Source organism: Erpetoichthys calabaricus, chromosome 10 (genome assembly GCF_900747795.2).
Source record: "Erpetoichthys calabaricus chromosome 10, fErpCal1.3, whole genome shotgun sequence".
Lineage (NCBI taxonomy): Eukaryota > Metazoa > Chordata > Cladistia > Polypteriformes > Polypteridae > Erpetoichthys > Erpetoichthys calabaricus.
In genome coordinates, this window is record NC_041403.2 from 37,571,085 (window position 1) to 37,588,303 (window position 17,219).

The 17,219-nt window shown below is 37.2% G+C and overlaps 1 protein-coding gene across 8 annotated transcripts in view; it reads right to left on the reverse strand.

The window, feature by feature from the left end:
* Window positions 1-12,026: 12,026 nt before the first annotated feature.
* Window positions 12,027-17,219, reverse strand: part of ntng1a (netrin g1a) — a 524,315-nt gene continuing 519,122 nt past the window's right edge. For 5 of the 8 annotated variants that reach the window (XM_051933209.1, XM_051933212.1, XM_051933210.1 and 2 more), the window contains one exon: window positions 12,027-13,418. In XM_051933209.1, the coding sequence (XP_051789169.1) occupies window positions 13,171-13,418 (248 nt within the window). In that variant the 3' untranslated portion in view covers window positions 12,027-13,170. The remainder of the gene's footprint in view (window positions 13,419-17,219) is intronic. The other 3 variants (XM_051933211.1, XM_051933216.1, XM_051933215.1) reach the window with 1 other exon arrangement.

Below are 17,219 nucleotides of genomic sequence, written 5' to 3' on the forward strand. Positions count from 1 at the left end.
ACTAAAACATTTTTTCATTTAAGAAATATCGCCTAAATTCAGCTTTTTCTGCCATTGAAGGATGCTTTTATTTTGCACTGCCAGAGAAAGGCAACAGGTCATTTAAAGTGAAATAATCATGAGAGGCAGTGCAGTTGTTAGGGTGCCAACCCAACCACAGCATAATTTAATAATAAACAAACTCAAACAAAAAAGTTTCACCCAGGAGGACACAAAATCATGTGCGTAAATGCTCACGGCAAATTAGCAATGGCAGAGAGCTCTATCTCGTTTCCTGGCTTGGGTCATAAGACAACCTCCAGTCGTCGGCTCCCCATTTTTATAGGCTTCCAACACTCAGCAGGGGTGGGGCCAGGCATTGTCTCCTGGCGATAGCTCCGTGCTGTGGAGAAAGCAAGAGACACGGCTAGCGATGGCGCCCCCAACCTGCCTGGCAGTGGTATTACTTACCCTGAGCTGCCTGGGAGGTCCTCAAGTGTACATCAAAAAGTAAACTTCCAAGCACATTACACTAGTTTTATGTGCACTTCTTTGACTTCCAGTGCCATTTAGGATAGACTTCATTACTGTTTATAAGTAGTGAAGAACGTTATGATTGTCACAAAACTGAGTTCACAGCAAAACTCACTGTTTCGCAAAGCACAGAGATTCGCAAAACAAGCTTGATTCCAGTGAAATTTGTTTAGTTGCTGTCTCTCTACATGCATCTGTGTGTCATTTAGATTTAAATAAAGATCTCTAGTGAGAAAAATAAAAATCACCAGAAGTGTGCATATTCTCAACTACGATAAGGCTTTTTGCTAGGTAATGTAGAGTTCCTGTGAATGAAAATGTGCACAATGGTGTGTTTTAGTGTGTCATCATGTGGAAAACACGCAGTATGTTACATTTTTAAAAAGCGTATTGCTTTCCTCCATCATGAATGAGGAGCATACTGTAAGCAGAATTTATTTTATTGGTGTGGCACAGAATACGTGCTTTGTGAAGCTGCAGAAAAGAACACAGGTAAACACAAGAGTGTGAACAAGCTTTAAAAAGTAGAATTTTTTTCCAAACAAAAAAGCAAAACAAAACTTTTAAACCCCAAAAAAACTCTTTAGTGATTTACTGTATGAGTTTTGTGAACTGCAAAAATTCCTGCAAAACACATTTTAGTGTCAGTTTTGTTTAATTTGTATGTGAAACGCAATTTGCCTTTTTTTGCTTATCTCACCGTTAAGTCTTCTAACAATCTTGTACCTTCATATATTTCTGAATGGCTATTGTTGAATGGCATAAATCATTCTCCCTGATCATCAAGGTTTTCATTTTTTATTTGGAATTTTTTACTAATAGAGATAAATAAGTAAGAAAGGACTGTAGAATATTTTAAATAAGATGCTTAAAACACACTTTTTCTGTTTGGTTTTGTAATGGAGAATAATGTCTAGCATATAGGTTATTAATTTTTTAAAATGTATTAATATATTTCATATTACAATACAGGGAAGCTGTCTAAGGCAGTCCTTGCTTAGGGACATTTACCACTTACCTGATCAGGATTAGATTTCTGCCTAGAAGTACCTCTTGCTGAAATTCCAAAGCAGGGACTCAGAGACGGTCAATCTATTAGGAAACAGGTGGCCATCTAGGGTGGTGTCATCTGGGGAGCATCATTTACGAAAATTAAGCAGGAAGCGCACTAGAAAGTGAAGATAGCCTCCAAAGGGATGCCAAACTGTGATAATACTGAGTGAAAGCTGTTACTCACATGGCCCCATATATAAAAGTAAATTTGCACACACTCCAAATGCCAAGGGCTGCTATCGAAAGGAGCGCATGCTCCGAACACCGAGGGGGACCCCTTCTATGAAGTCAAATAATACCGACTACCTACTATGAACAATGACGAGCGACATCAGCTCACCCAGCCTTGGGCTCCATATGCACTTTGCCCGGTACTGGAACTGACTAGCCTGGGGGGTAATACAGGTGGGTAGGACATTAAGAATGGAAGGGATAGGTAGGCATCCTTCACCCCTCCAGGAGGAAAGCATAGCCTGGAGAGGGACTGAGTCCAACTCTGCAAGAGGAGTGTCAAGGACCATTAGAATTGAGTAAATGAACCCTGTAAAGTCAAGCAGTCTCTCTCCGTCTCTGTCTCTGCCATTTTCCAACAAAGGAGGAGGCCAGGCCATTGCTGTCCGCATTTAAAGGTCCTGCGAGAGACAAGAATGCCACCTAGTAGTCTACTATCAGGTTGTATTATTTTAACCAACACTCATTTTACTCTGCTTATTTACATTTTGGGCATAATTAGAAACCTTAAGTTAACTTATACGGTACATTGCAGAAGATTCTTCTCCTGCCTGGTTCTCTATTGAATTGCCTGGGGTTACAAATGTAAAAGAAAGAAAGAAAGAAAGAAAGAAAGAAAGAAAGAAAGAAAGAAAGAAAGAAAGAGAAAGAACTACTGCAGCAATCAGTCCTGACGATAAGATAAGAGTATGGGGTTTGGGGCATTTTGTTAAAGTCTAAGTTACAAAGAGAATAGGTTCACCCTAAAACAATACCATGCCAAAACAGGTTTATTCTTACATAATATCAGCTATTGTTTAAAAATGTTAAGACTATTACATACTGATGTTATTATAGTTTACTGTTTGCTTAGCTCTGTTGGGGTGGCAGTATGCTATGCATATGAATGTCATTACATATTGAGCAGGAAAAGACTTTCACTGTGATTACCTCCTCTTTAAGAATAGTCTGAAGACTGAGGGTCAGGTACTCCATTAAATTGCACTTTGAGCAACACTCTTGTATGCAAATGTGCTCCTTAAATTTATGTCCTTGTTATATTGAACTGCCTGCCCCAGTGCTAAGAAGGTATTAAGTTCTTCCTGTTGCTTTCACCTCCTAAGTGTGGAGGAAGTATTGAAGTGGCAAAACAAAGAGCATAGTCACTATTAAAGGAAAAGATTGCACTGTAAGAGAAGAAGCTGCTAAAAGATTTAGATACACACAACACAAAATGAGAGGCCGGAGGACATGCACTAAGAAAGTAAAAAGCCTGGGGAAAAGTGGTTTCTCATTTTAATTCTAAAAAAAAAAAAACAAAAATAAAAACAGAGACAACATTGAAAAGTGAAAACAAAAACATTAAAAAGGTGCCAATAGCCCATAAGCATGCCACATTGAGCCCATCTGTTTATACTTAATGTTAAAGACATTCTGACTTCAGATGATGCGTTTCACACCACGGAAATAACAATTTAGTAAACAACTTTCTAACACTTCATATGTGCATTGTTATTGAAACTCTACATATTTTTTAATGAACTCTAAAGGCTAAAATAAAGATTAACCAAGTCAGATGGGAAGAATAGGAAATGCATAACGTAGAACTTACAGTAAATGGAGAGCATCCTGCTGGCAAAGTGGTTATCACTACTGCCTCACAGATTTAGAGTCTTTGGTTCAAATTCTCTGCTCCTCTGTCATGTTTTCCCTGGCTGTGTGTGTAAGTATGAGTGTGCTCTACAATGGATTCGTGTACTGTCCACAGTTAGACACACTCACAGGTCTGAAGACATAGCCCAACTGTCTGCCCACTCCCTTCTGGCCATTGGTGCATGCCTTGCTGCCATGATAGACACAAAACCTTGTGTAAGATATTACCTAACTCGACATGCAAAACACATTTGGGAACTAATTATAAGAAGCTTATTCATAAATGTCCCATTGTAGGATTATGACCTTAACATGGTGGGGAGGTTTATTTGCCTCAGTGATCCTTAGAACTATGTTGCCTGGATATGGTGACACATGGCAAATTGGTCTAAAGAGAAGAGTCAGAGCATGATCAACCCACTAAAGACCCCGATGACAGTATCCAAAAAAAAAAAAAAAAATCAAAGACAACCTCATTCACAGACACAAGTCACCCAAGCAGACTACATCCAAAAAAGCTACATGGAGCAGGAACATGGGCTCATCACCCACAAGGTAAAGAATGATGGTCAAGTGCAATGCCCTCTGAACGACAGGTGGGAGGATGATGGATCCAAAATTACTTGACTGTAATAATGCAAACTGGAATTTGAGATGTGGAATGTAACTTCTCTGACAGAGAATGAGCTGGAGCTTATGCGGGAGGTTTAAAAATACTAGTTAGTTATGCACGGCTTTGGCTCTGAAACCAGACATCTTGATCAAAGGGGGGTCTCTCCAACTCCTACTCTGGAGTTACCCAATGGGAGATGCTCTCAGTGAATGTGAAGATATTCACATCCCCCCCGCTGGATGGCCTACTTTTGGAGTTTGCTCCAGCAGAAAAGAGTACCTCCTCAATGAGTGCAGAGAGAACACTTTTGACTGTTTTAGAGACACTGGATTCTGTGCTAGAAAGTGGCATCATCTACTGACTTTCTTGTCTTACTGCACAACTTCAATATACTTCTAGGGGATGATAGAGATACCAAGAGAGATGTAATATGGGAAAATGATTGACTGATCTGAACCTGAGTACTGAATAATCATTGGATGATGACTAACTGGTATGCCTCTGTAGAACCAATCTGTGTTAAACTCAGTCCTTCTGAAAATAACAACAGATTATTTCCTCACTTTAATAACTTAGAACTGACTGATTGTTTTATAGTCTTACAGACATACTGGATTGAGAGAGACTTCCTAAAAGTCTGTTAACTGGGTTAGACAAATGGTTCTGGCAAAAGAAAATTAAGTCTCTATAAATAAATGTATTCAGAAGTTTAGAAGTGGAACAATTGCTCATCTCGTTTAACTCCTTATTTCCAATAAAGGAGAAATAGCTTAATATGTGGAATATAATTCTTAAGCCATAAAACATACCAGTAGATAACACCTGGAATAGTGCATGCAGTATTGTCCTTTGTATTATCATTTGAAAAAGAAAAAAACAGCACAAAACATATCAAGATGAAGGAAATGACTACTAGACTTACATCACAATTAAGGAACTGAATTAGGTGAAAAGATTGAAGAAGTAGAATATTTTCAGTGTGAATAATGTAGGGCAAACAGAAATATTTAGAATGATGAGGGAAATAATCCACCCATCCTTTTTTTCAGAAACTTATTTTTTTATTGCATTGTCTTGGTGAGTCAGTTCCTCTTTTAGTAGCATGGGCATAAGATAAAACCCCAAACAGACCCAGAAATTCACAGTTACTTACACACTAGTGCTATTTAAAGATACTGTATAGTTCATTGTAATGGACAAGTTCTATAGTTCTATGGAAATGGGAGGACTCTGACTTGACCAGAAATCTAGGAATTGCACAAAAGAAGCAGATAGATAGATAGATAGATAGATAGATAGATAGATAGATAGATAGATAGATAGATAGATAGATAGATAGATAGATAGATAGATAGATAGATAGATAGATAGATAGATAGTACAGTAAATATGTCCAGTACCTCTGTATCGATCTGATACTTTACAATTTGTGTTAGCTTGTAACTGCTTGATTTGCCTTATTTACATTGCATCTTGCATCATGTCTTAAGCCTCAATCCATATATTCATACAGAGTAAGTACTGTAGGAGCCAACGATTTATACATGTTCACGTGTTTTGTCATAGAATCACACAACAATCCATCCCAAATTGCACATGTTGTACTGTGGTAACTGTCGGTGGTCAGCTGTGATTCTGCAACATCTGGATTACAAAGGTCCTCAGAAGCACCTCCCTACAGAGTGTGCTAAAGGGAGAACACCCCTTGCTGTTTGTGCAGGGTATGCCTGTAAGCAATGCAAAGCAACACGCTTCCTGATGGTGTCAGATGAGCTCTCTCTCATGCTTTCACTAAGCCCCCAACTTACTGCAGAGCCTCTGCACTCCATCCATCCATCCATAATGCAAATCCTGCCGACTACGCCAAGTGTTTCTTTGTGGATCCGCACCAAGATCCACCCCAGACAGCACTTTAGTAAGTGTTGATGAATGGCCGCAAATCTGCGACACGTATTAAAATGTTCTCAGAAGCAGCTTGCTATGGCATGAGCTAAAAGAAAAGCTTGTTTCTCACCTTACTGCACATCGCCACCTCTAAAGTGAACACCAATAATTTGCATTAAATCAACTTTATTTATGCAGGCAATGATCATAGCTCATAATTGTCAGTCAGTAGTCAGTAATCACACCATAACAGTGACTTATTGAAGAAGCAATAGTTTTTCTAAAATAAAACCTGCACTACTTCTTGGCCTGAAATAACCATTTAATTGTGAACGATGTATTCATTATTTGCAATTCCACTTTATTTTATGCTTTCATTTATTTAATGCATACAGTATGGTGAATTCTGTTGTTTGCTTTGTACACCACCTATTTTTTATTTCAGTATTGTTTTTGCAGTTTTTTTTACAGTACTTAGATGGTAGAACACAGTGTGATTTTTTTTTTGTTGGTGGTTTGTGGAAACGGGTGTGCAATTTTCATTCATTCATTAATTCAGACATTGTCTAATATTTCTAACAACTTCCCTTGCAGCAAAGTTTTACTCAGAATGTAGTTTATCATAAAGTATTTGGTCTTTCCCGAAAACTAAAAGCTAGTACTGCTAGTACCTTTGCCTTCAAAATAGGAGACCCCCACAGAGGGAGGTCCATGTCCCCTTTTCTGGATAATTCTTTGCAATTAGCTGACGCCTCCGCAGTACATGTCTCAAAAGTCAGCAGGCACAATGCATGATGTGGGCTTAACTAGTACAGTGGAACCTCGGTTCACGAACGTCTCGGTACACGTACAAATCGGTTTACGACCAAAAAGTTCGCCAAACTTTTGCATCTGTTCACGACCACACACTCGGTACATGAACAAGCCAGTTTCCCTTTCGGTTTGTACGTATTCAGTCTCTCCCTGTGCATTTCCTGTGCAGCGAGCAAGAGAGAGAGAGCGAGAGAGCGCGACACACACACACACGAGAGAGAGAGACACACACACACACACAGGCAGCATGAGAGAGAGAGCTGGACGCATAAGGTAGGAAGGCAGTTAAAGAATGCACTGAGCTTGATTTTGTTTTCACTTCTGTTTACAGCGATGGTTCGTAGCGTGCATTGTTGCAATGTTACTTTTCTTGGTGGTTTATTAAATTACGGATTTTTTCAAATGTTCATTTTTTTTCCCTGTGCATAAAACTCATTAAAAAAAAGTGTTTTTAGCCAGCGGTTGGTAGCGCTATAGCCGCAAACAATTGCAGTGTTAGTTTTCTCTCTTGTTCAAGGTTTTCTCAGTGTTATTCAATGTTTTTACATTTAGTTTACTATTACGCTGTGCATTCTGTAGTTTAAATAACTATATTTGTGCTTAAAAACTTAAAAAAAATATATATTTACATACAGTTCATATGGTCTGGAACGGATTCATACAATCCTATGGGGGAAATTACTTCGGTTCACGGCCAAATTGGGTTACGACCAGAGTTTTGGAACGAATTATGGTCGTGAACCGAGGTTCCACTGTATACAGTAGATGTAAAACAATTGCGTCATAACCTGAGAATGGATTGAACTGTGGCCTTCACATTTGATGACTGAGCCGTTTGGGTGATGTTGAGTCTTCTGTCAAGTCACATTTTGGGTCAAAACCATCTTATTTAATTTTCTGCTGCCATATTGAACTTCTAATTTAACTGAACTAGAGATTTAAAATTTGGGACTGACCCAAAAAAGTATTGAACATACCAATAAAAACAACAATAAGCAACATGTAAATTGTATACTATACTGAAAATACTACAGCAACACATTATTTGATATTTTACTTTGTGAATTTATTTTTTTAAATATACACTCATATCAAATCTAATGACTGTAAAACGCTCCAAAAAGTTGAGACAGTCGAGTATTTCCAACTGTGTGATGTCCTTATTTCTTTTAATTGCACTTATTATGTGTTTTGGCAATAAAGACACAAGCTGGTTACGTTTGACAAACACATTTTCCCCAATTCATTCATTATGCAGGTCTTCAGCTGTGCAATTATACAGGGCCTTCATTGCCATATTTTGCGCTTCATAATGCACCACACAGGTCGGGACTGCAGGCAGACCAATCTGCTTTCACAGCCAAGCACCTGTAATCTGGTTGGCTTTTGTCCTCTTTGGAAAAGACAGCGTCTGGATGGCAGCATATGTTGCTCCAAAATGTGTACATATCTTTCTGCCTTAACACAGATGTGCAAGTTAGTGTTGGGCATTTGGATCTGATGCTGATAACAGCTTGGATGGCCCTTTTCTTTTTGGCCTGGAAAGCACAATAGCTGTTTTTTCAAAAACTATTTGAAACATTGACTTGTCGTACCAGAAAACGCGATTTCACTGTGCTACTTTTCAATCTCAGATGAGACCAAATCCAGAGAAGTCAGTGGTGCTTCTAGACAATTGTGTTTGGCTTCTGCTTTGTATAGTAAAGTCTTAACTTGCATCTGTTGATCCAACAGCGAATGGTGTTGATTGATACAGGTTTACTGAAATATTTCTGAGCCCATGTCAAGATATCCATGGCAGACTTATGATGGTTTTAAGGACAATGACATCTGAGTAGTCAGAGATCATGTGCATTCAGTACTGGTCTTCTGACTTGCTCTTTATAAGCTGAGGTTTGTCTTTGGGGAACATTGTTCTCAAAGTGCTGCATCATTTGCCTGCACATTTGTTGGCAAATTATAAGCCTTAACCCATCTTTGCTCTTGAAGGACTTTTTGAAAGGCCTTTATATATTAGAACACGATTGCCTCACCTGTTTCACCTTGTTACATTATTTTTAATCCTGTCCAGTACATTTTTAGGATATGTTGCATTAATCAATTTCCAAATAAACATTGTGGCCAGTAGGGGACACTACAGCTCCCCAAACTCCCAACACAGACAGGCTTGGACACAAGTGTAAAAGCACAAGAGAGTTTATTTATGGGAAACTCTTCCAATGAGTGTTTCCCATGCCACTACCACAAGTACAATAAGCACAACACACAGCAATACTTTGTCTTTTCCACACTCTGTCTTTCTCTTTGTCTCTGCCTCCTTTGCTCCTCCAGCAAGCGTTGCCTCCTCCCCTTGACTCTGGCTTCCTGGAGGAGGTTGGACAGCTCGCTTTTACATCAGACCCAGGAGTACTTCTGGTACTGGTGCATAGCGTGATGGAAGCATTCCTAGTCAGCCTAGAACCCCCTTAAACAGGGAGTTCTAATGCCTGCAGCAATCCCTGGTGGCCACCAAGGATCCTAACCGGATTTTCCCTCATGACTACAACTCACATATATCCCTGTAGGTGTCCCTACTGGGTCCACACCAGCAGAGCACTGCCACCTATTAGACTGGGGAGGAACTGCCCTGAACATACCAACTTCCCTACATTATCCATTAATTCATCCCTTTGTAAGGGATTTTGCTTCAGTCCGATCCCAGCTGTATTATGCCTCCTTCCATGCTGGCCTTCCATTACACATCCTGGCTTGGAAAAGGTCCAGCACAGCACTTACAACATGTATCTTCAAAAAACAATGCACTTGATTAGATAATAGATTAATAGAAGACAAGTAAATTTACAAATCTCTCCTTTCTGTTTTTGTTAGCATTTTCCTCATTGTGCCAATTTTTTTGGAGTCGAGGCTGTAGATTCCTTAGTCAAGTAAATCCCCATCAAATTCTTTGCACCATTCTCTCTCTCGAAGGGAAAAACAAGCTTCTATAACTCTATAAAAATAACCAATATTGTAAGTTTCTAGAGAATAAAGGAAACACCACAAAGTTCAATTATGCAATAAAAACTTCAGCAAGAAAAAATTGTGGAATGTTGCAGAAAAAAAAAAATCAAAGCTTAGAAGTTTCCAGGGGCAATAGAAAATCTCTGAAAGTTCTATGAGGCAAAAGAAACTTCTAAGAGAAAAAAGGAATTTCTGAAAATGTTATATATTCTGATCAAAGTTGTAAGAGTTTCTGGGTACAACAGCAATGTCTAGAAACTTCTGTCATGGAATAAAATCTTCTGGGAAAAAAAGAAAAATGGATTCAGAGTTCTGCACTGCTTAAAGTGTAATGGAAATATGTTCAGTGCAGTAGGCATTTGTTGAAAAAATCCATCTCTATAATTTCCCTTAAAATAATGACCATTATAAAATAAAAGCTTCACAAAGAAAAATAAATCTAGAACCTTACAGAAGTCAGTGTAAGATTTTGGAAATTTCAGAGGCAAGAAAAGCTTCAGGAAGAAAAAAAATAATTTAGAAAACTTTACAAAAAAGAAATTTTAGACTATGATAGAAGAGTTTACAATATTACAGTATTTTATGTAATTGAAGCTTCTTGAAAATACCTCTTTGTTAATAGAATTTTAAAGACTTTTATACAAAAACAGTTTAAAACTTTTCTTGAAAACCTTCAAGAAATTAATTGAAATTTTAGAAGTTCTAAGGACCAATACAGAAGAAAATTAAATGTAATGTCATTGATCAACAATGTTTACCTGGATGAACAAATTTTATGATTAAGCCTGTCAATGTCAAAAAACACCACTGAAAATCTGCCATGCTGGCTTGAAAAAAATCACCCAATTTATATGTGTGATTGTAGAATAAAAGCCCGAAATACGCACTCTTTCAACTCAGGACAAAACCACTTGGCAGACTAATACACGATACCCAGCGGCACATTCGATAACTACACTCTGCTTCAGTGCTATCAATCGATTTCAGGAGTTTTTGGGTCCCTCTTATACTGTATATACTGTAACAATGCAAATTTTACATGAATTGTTTCTCTTTTCATTAATGCTGATCTATGATAAACAAATTTGCCTGAAATCGTAATGAATACGAAAGACTATACGTAACTGTATGTAGTTTAATAAACTATATAATAAAAATATATGGCAGAGTGGTGGCTCTGAGGCTAGGGATCTGTACTGGCAATCGGAAGGCTGATGGTTCGAATCCCGTAAATGCCAAAAGAGACTCTGGTCTGTTGGGCCCTTGAGCAAGACCTTAACCTGCAATTAAAAGCACTATATAAATGCAAAGAATTATTAAACAAGCAGGGGTTTCAGTACCAAGAACAGCTAACCACACCAAATGTCAAGGTAAGAACGAAAAGCCAAAAGGTAACACAATTTCTTACTTCTAACTTGTTTTTCTTAACTTATAAAACAGTAATCAAGTATATTTTTAAGGTTTCTTTTGCAAAGTTAGTCCTAATGATTGGATAACAAGTAGCTGTTACTATTAACAGGTAGGATGAAATTATATAATACATTACATGACTTCTATAGCCATAAATAGTGATGAGAGAAACAATTCTCAGCAAAACATAGTGTTTTGCTTTGCAAAAAAAAAAAATAGGTGAAATGAACTGCATTTCACTACTAGTTAATTTTTTTTATCATTCACACAAGAAGAAAGGCATTTTGCGCCATTAAAAAAAAATATCTTCAGCTAGGATGAGGCCGGTACCAGGTAATGGAGTGAGTGGGAGTTTAACAGCGGCGACTTTCTGTGTATTGAGGTTCCTGTGAAGAAGACAAGGTAATGTGCATGATGGAGTGTTTTAGGTTGTTTTCAAGTGCAGAATGCCTCCACATCTCCAGATTTGATTTTACCAGTGTGCACACTTTTTTGCACAGCTGTAGAAAAGTACGCAAGTAAACACAGAAGTATGAATGAGGCTTTGGGGAGCAGTTTTCCTTGTTTTCCACTCCTTTAAAACCTCAGAGGAACTCTTTTTACATTATGCAATTACAAAATCACCTACATGACAAATTTTAGTGTGACGTGAATCATAACTTGCCTGTTTCACTCATCACTAACCATAAGTGAAATGACTGCAGCTATCAAAAAACCCCACAAAAATGGCAGTGCTGTGATGAAACAGCCATCCAAAGTGGTGCTGCAGTGACGTCAACATCATAAAATACATAAAGCAGCAGAAATAAACATCGAAATGTACTAATAATGAAAGAAATTAAATCAGAGATGTCCCAAATGAGGATTTATCAAAGAAATAATAAACACAATTTATGCAGAACTTTTTTTTTATTATTATTCACTTAAATTTCCTGGTGTTAAAGCAACAAGAAAACATTTAGAATGTCCTTTGGTGGAATCTTATTACACTTTAGTATATATGTAAACTGATATTCTTTGATGCCAGCACGTTGCCAATACAGAGGAATCTCTGAAACAAAAAAATAAAATAATTAAAACAAATTTTCACAAAATAAAACATTTCTTCTATTTACTTAGGATTAGATATATTAACATGTTGCCTCTTTAACACAACTTGTCAGTATTACAAAAGAATCTACATATTACATTTTTGTCTTTCAAGAAAATAACTTTGTATACAAAAGAATAAATTACATTGACATTTCTATAACCACTTCTGTTTGTTCCTCTCTTCAGGTGAGCACTAGCGTCTGAGTACCGCAGTGCCCCTACGATAGACAATACTATGATTAATTTGGACTTGCTTTTGTGGAGGGGTGGGGCTGTGGAGGGAGGGGTTGGCTATAACACATGTGCATCACTAACATCAGACAAAAGAAATCTTTCAACCAACAAGGGTTACAGAGCAACGTTCACAAGAAGCACAGATTAAACAGGGTTTTGGGACTTTAGAGGGTCCAAGGTGGCAGTCTGAATGGATTTCTTATATCCACAATGCACTGACAGCAAAGAATGCCTTTGTTTGGTTGGTCCGTATACACACATACACACACGCACGTTGGACAGTTCTGTATTGCACTGCGTCAGACTAGCCAAAAGCAAACTTGCTCATGGTTTTCAGAAGCGACCCAATGTGGCCCTGCCGTTTGCTTTGCGATTGCAGAAATTGCTGCGGCTGCCTAGATGAGGCAGAAGAACGTCCATGGTCTTCAGTCTTCTCCCCAGGAAAATAATTTAAGTTATGGCTTAGTTCACCGGCCTTTGTAAATTTTTTTTGTTTTTTTTTTTTGTAATTTTTGCGATGTCAGCTTCATTGTATAATTTTGCTTTTCTTATTTTCAGTTGTCTATTATCGTTTTTTTTTTCTTTTTAATGAATGTATTTGTTTTGTCGATTTTTGCTTTCATTCTGGCACATTCCATCCATAAAGAAGGTCCGATTCTGTGCAGGCCAAAGCCAGCACACAAGTTCATCAGCACTTAGAGAGTTAGGGGGTAACTAGACCCTTGCAACAGTGCAGTCAGCAGCAGCGGCAGCACAAGAACAGAGAATGTAGGAGCAGAGAGTGCCCCCTGGCCGGAATTGGAGTGGTCACAACCTCCGAGCTCATCCTCACACCTTTTCTTCTCACACAGTATTCCAGTGTAGGCGGCAGGACATTGACAGCGTTGATGATTGTGGCAGACTCCACCGTTCTGGCAACGCAGAAGCTCATCACAGACACGTGCTGAGGGGGCAAGCAAAAGAAACCATCAGTGAGCACACAGGCAGCAAACATTGCTCAGGTTGGACAGTCATGAAATGGGAATTAAATACCCATGGACATTTCATGAAAAATAATAATAACTAGATTAGTCTTTGTATCTTGTTTCAACAAATTCTGAAAGAACAAAAAATACTATGCATGGTGGTATACATTACATTATATTCACATACTGTATATTGCAGATAAACAATTGCTCTTTGTTTTTTAGTTATCTGATAAAATTAATAAATGACTAAAAAGATCCATTTGCTTATTCAACTTTACATCCAAAAGACTTCATATTGTAACTCTACACATATAACTGTCGCCAACAATAACTGCATTAGCTTAGTAATTTTTCTAGATTAATGTGATTGTTTCCTGTGTCACCTTTTAAATTTATAGGCAAAAAGCAATCAGGATTAGTTTAGTGTTTTTTATGCATCGCTTTGTAACCTTCTTGCCAATCTGCATTTCTCTGACTGTTTTTGTAAACAGATTTTTAAGCTTCTTGTCAGAAACCATCGTTTAATTTGATCACTGTTCTGCATTTCTTTTACATTTCTCGAGAGAAGACAGTCTCAATTAGCTTGGTCATTTTTCTGTATTTCTTTCAAAATTTTTTGAGATCAGACAGTCCTATTTCATATCTGAAGGAATTTTACACATTAAGTTTTAACTTTTTGAACAGAAGACAATCTGTTTTAGTTTGCTCATTTATTTCATTTTTTTTTTGTCAGAACACAATCTCATTTGTTTGTCAATATTTTTTGAAAATTGCTTTCTTTAAATTGTCTTAGTTGGATTAAGCTGGAATGTTATGTTTTTTAAATGTCTAAACAGATGACAACCTGAATTAATTTAATCTTTCTTTATATCTCGTTTTAAATTTCCTGAGACAATTTAGATTAGTCTGAAACCAATCAAGGTGATTAATTTGATCTTATGTCACAATGTTTTTCAATTTCATAAAAATGACTGCTTAGTTTTTCAAAACAATGTGAAGATGTTAACTTAAGGCACCCCTCAGAACTAAATCAATCAGATATTTTGCTTAAAACTTGCTAAATTGTTCTTAACAGGGCTGTTTTTCCCAAATACGATGAATCTTAGGAATTCATGAGCAACTTTAATATCCACGTACTTAACATACAAGCTACTTTTTTGTGCATTTCACAAAACCTCTTAAGCAGCCACTTTATGAGTCAGAGTAATAGTATTACTTTATTAACCCTGCCATCTGAAGTGGCCTACAAAAAAATGTAAGCAGTCAATTGATAATAATATCATTATAGGTTTGTGTAATTAGTCCTTCAGTGGAATGAAATAATCTTGTGAAATGTAATGTATAAAGTAAACATGACATCATAAGTTAATAACCAAATATGACAGAGTATAAATAAGCACAAAATTGGGCACATATTGTCTCTAAGAAGAACGCAAAGGAGATCATAGACACAACATAAAAGAAAAGCACACTTTTTTAAGAAGATCCTGTTCATCTGCTTTTACATCTATAAATTTGTATTTATTAACAGTCTAAATTACTGACATTAACAATTGTATATGTAAAATGTCACACTAATAACGCTTTATTGTATTTCATCCTGAAAATATTATACTCTCTCTCTCTCTCTATATATATATATATAAGATCTCTCATAATGTGAGTTTAACATATTCTGTGTGTCGACTGCTATCGGTGACTGTTTAAGAAATGCTTAGCCATTAACAACTGGGTCGAGGAGCACGTAGGTTAAGAAGGATTTAACGTGCTACATTAGTTATGATGGGATGGGAGAAACACTTGTAAATTAACAATCGATCTTAAGATAGATTTTACGATGTCCTTAGTGTTACGATGCTTTTATGAAATGCAGCCCAGATCTGTAAGTGGAATTTCGTTCTAATCTGCTTCTAATTTTTATGATCTTCCATCATGTTGTTGACCTCACATTTTCCATTATAGGGTCAAAAGAAAGCTGAACGATATTCCAGCAGCATTAGACACACAATTTGACACATTAGCTTGTGTGGGATGCCCCTCTGTTGTTGGTGTCAATCTTGTCTATAGCCAGCACCACTCACACTAGGCCAATAGTACTCTAATGTATCCAGCGTGAGTGTTGATGGAAGGAGAAACAACAGTGGCTGTAGAAAAGAGATCTGGAAGAGGGGAAGATTCACCTCACGTCCTTGAACTTGTGAGGCGTTAATGATATCCCCTGCTACAATGGACCAACTATTTACAATTCTTCCTAAGTTACATTAGGGATTTAACTTGTTACTTACATGGTAATTAGTTCACTGACACAGAAAAAAGTATTTGTTTTTTTCGAAGACACTTCCATTTGTATTGATGAAATAAGTGTTTATTGGACATTTACATCTTTAACTACATATAGTTCACTTTTAAGATCTTGATGTGTTTTTCTTCTGTTATTTTGAGTGGAAAAGGTTTATTTTGCCCTGGCTATAGTTATATGAAAAAAAAAAATCTACAATCCTCTCTCTGCAGGCATTGCAGTCAACATTAAAGGGAAAGAAAAAAATCAATTGTGGCTTGAAAAACCTGAGAATAACAGGTTACTTCTGGAGTCCCGCAGCACCTCATGCTGTAAAACAAGTCTTCAATACAATAAAAAATGAGAGGAGAAAAACAAACACTAGGCACAGCTGAGTGGGCTGAGAAGTTGCAAAGAAGCAATACATGCTGGGAGGGTGGAGGGATTGATTGGGGGACAACAGAAACACTGCATTTCATTTTTTATAGAAATCCAAAGCCATACACTCATCTTCCAACAAAGCAAAGAAACATTTCTTGTCAAAATCATGTCACTATAAATGGGCCTGAATTTTTCTACTGCATTAAAACAATATAGAAGCCATGCTGGTTTCTCCACTGTTATTTTCACACAAAATGTCCCCTCCCCTCCACCTCACTGCTGGTTGTGGTAAATTCTAAATTCTTTATAGGCTATTAAACCTTTCATTGGTTCAATAACTGTTCTGCTTTATTGGCTTTTGAAACAAGTAAAATTCACATCTGTTAAAATATGATAACAAAAAGATGGAAACAAATAACTTTTGAAGTGCAAGAGCTTGTAGGAAAACAAGGCTCATAAATTAGAGCACATTATGAGGTTCCGATGAAAGTCATCACAGCCTATTCAATAAATGTTCACATGGGAAAATCTTCTAATGTTGCTTTATTTCACACAAGGCAGGCAGTGTAGCAAAGCAGAGAAAGAGATGGCCACTGAAGGACAACGTCAACAATTTCATTACTCTCTCTGACCCACATGTGCTACAATTATAAAAAGTACAAATAAATAGTGGTGTCAAGTATCTGGACTTGTAAAGTGCCTTTGGATGGTGTTTGCTATGTAGAATAAAAGTTCTTGTTTGTTTCATATACATCTCCACACTGGAAATATGAGAAAGTCCTGTGCAATGTCCAGGGGCTGCATAGCTCTAAGCTTCTCTGAGACGGTCAATGAAACTGCCTCTCTCAAGTTCATTTGGAATAAAAACAGTGACCATAAAAAGTACTCATCCCCTTGGAAATACTCTTTAATGTCAAAGTGGAAAGAGATCTGTGTAAAGTGTTCTAAATTAATTATAAATGTAGAACACAAAATAATTGATTGCACAATCATTCACCTCAAAATGATCACTGGTGTAGCCAATTTGTTTAACACTAGAATCCCTGAATATATTCTTGAAAGAAGACACATTTGTTTTGTTATACCTTTTGTGAAAGTGTTTATTTGATATTTGAAC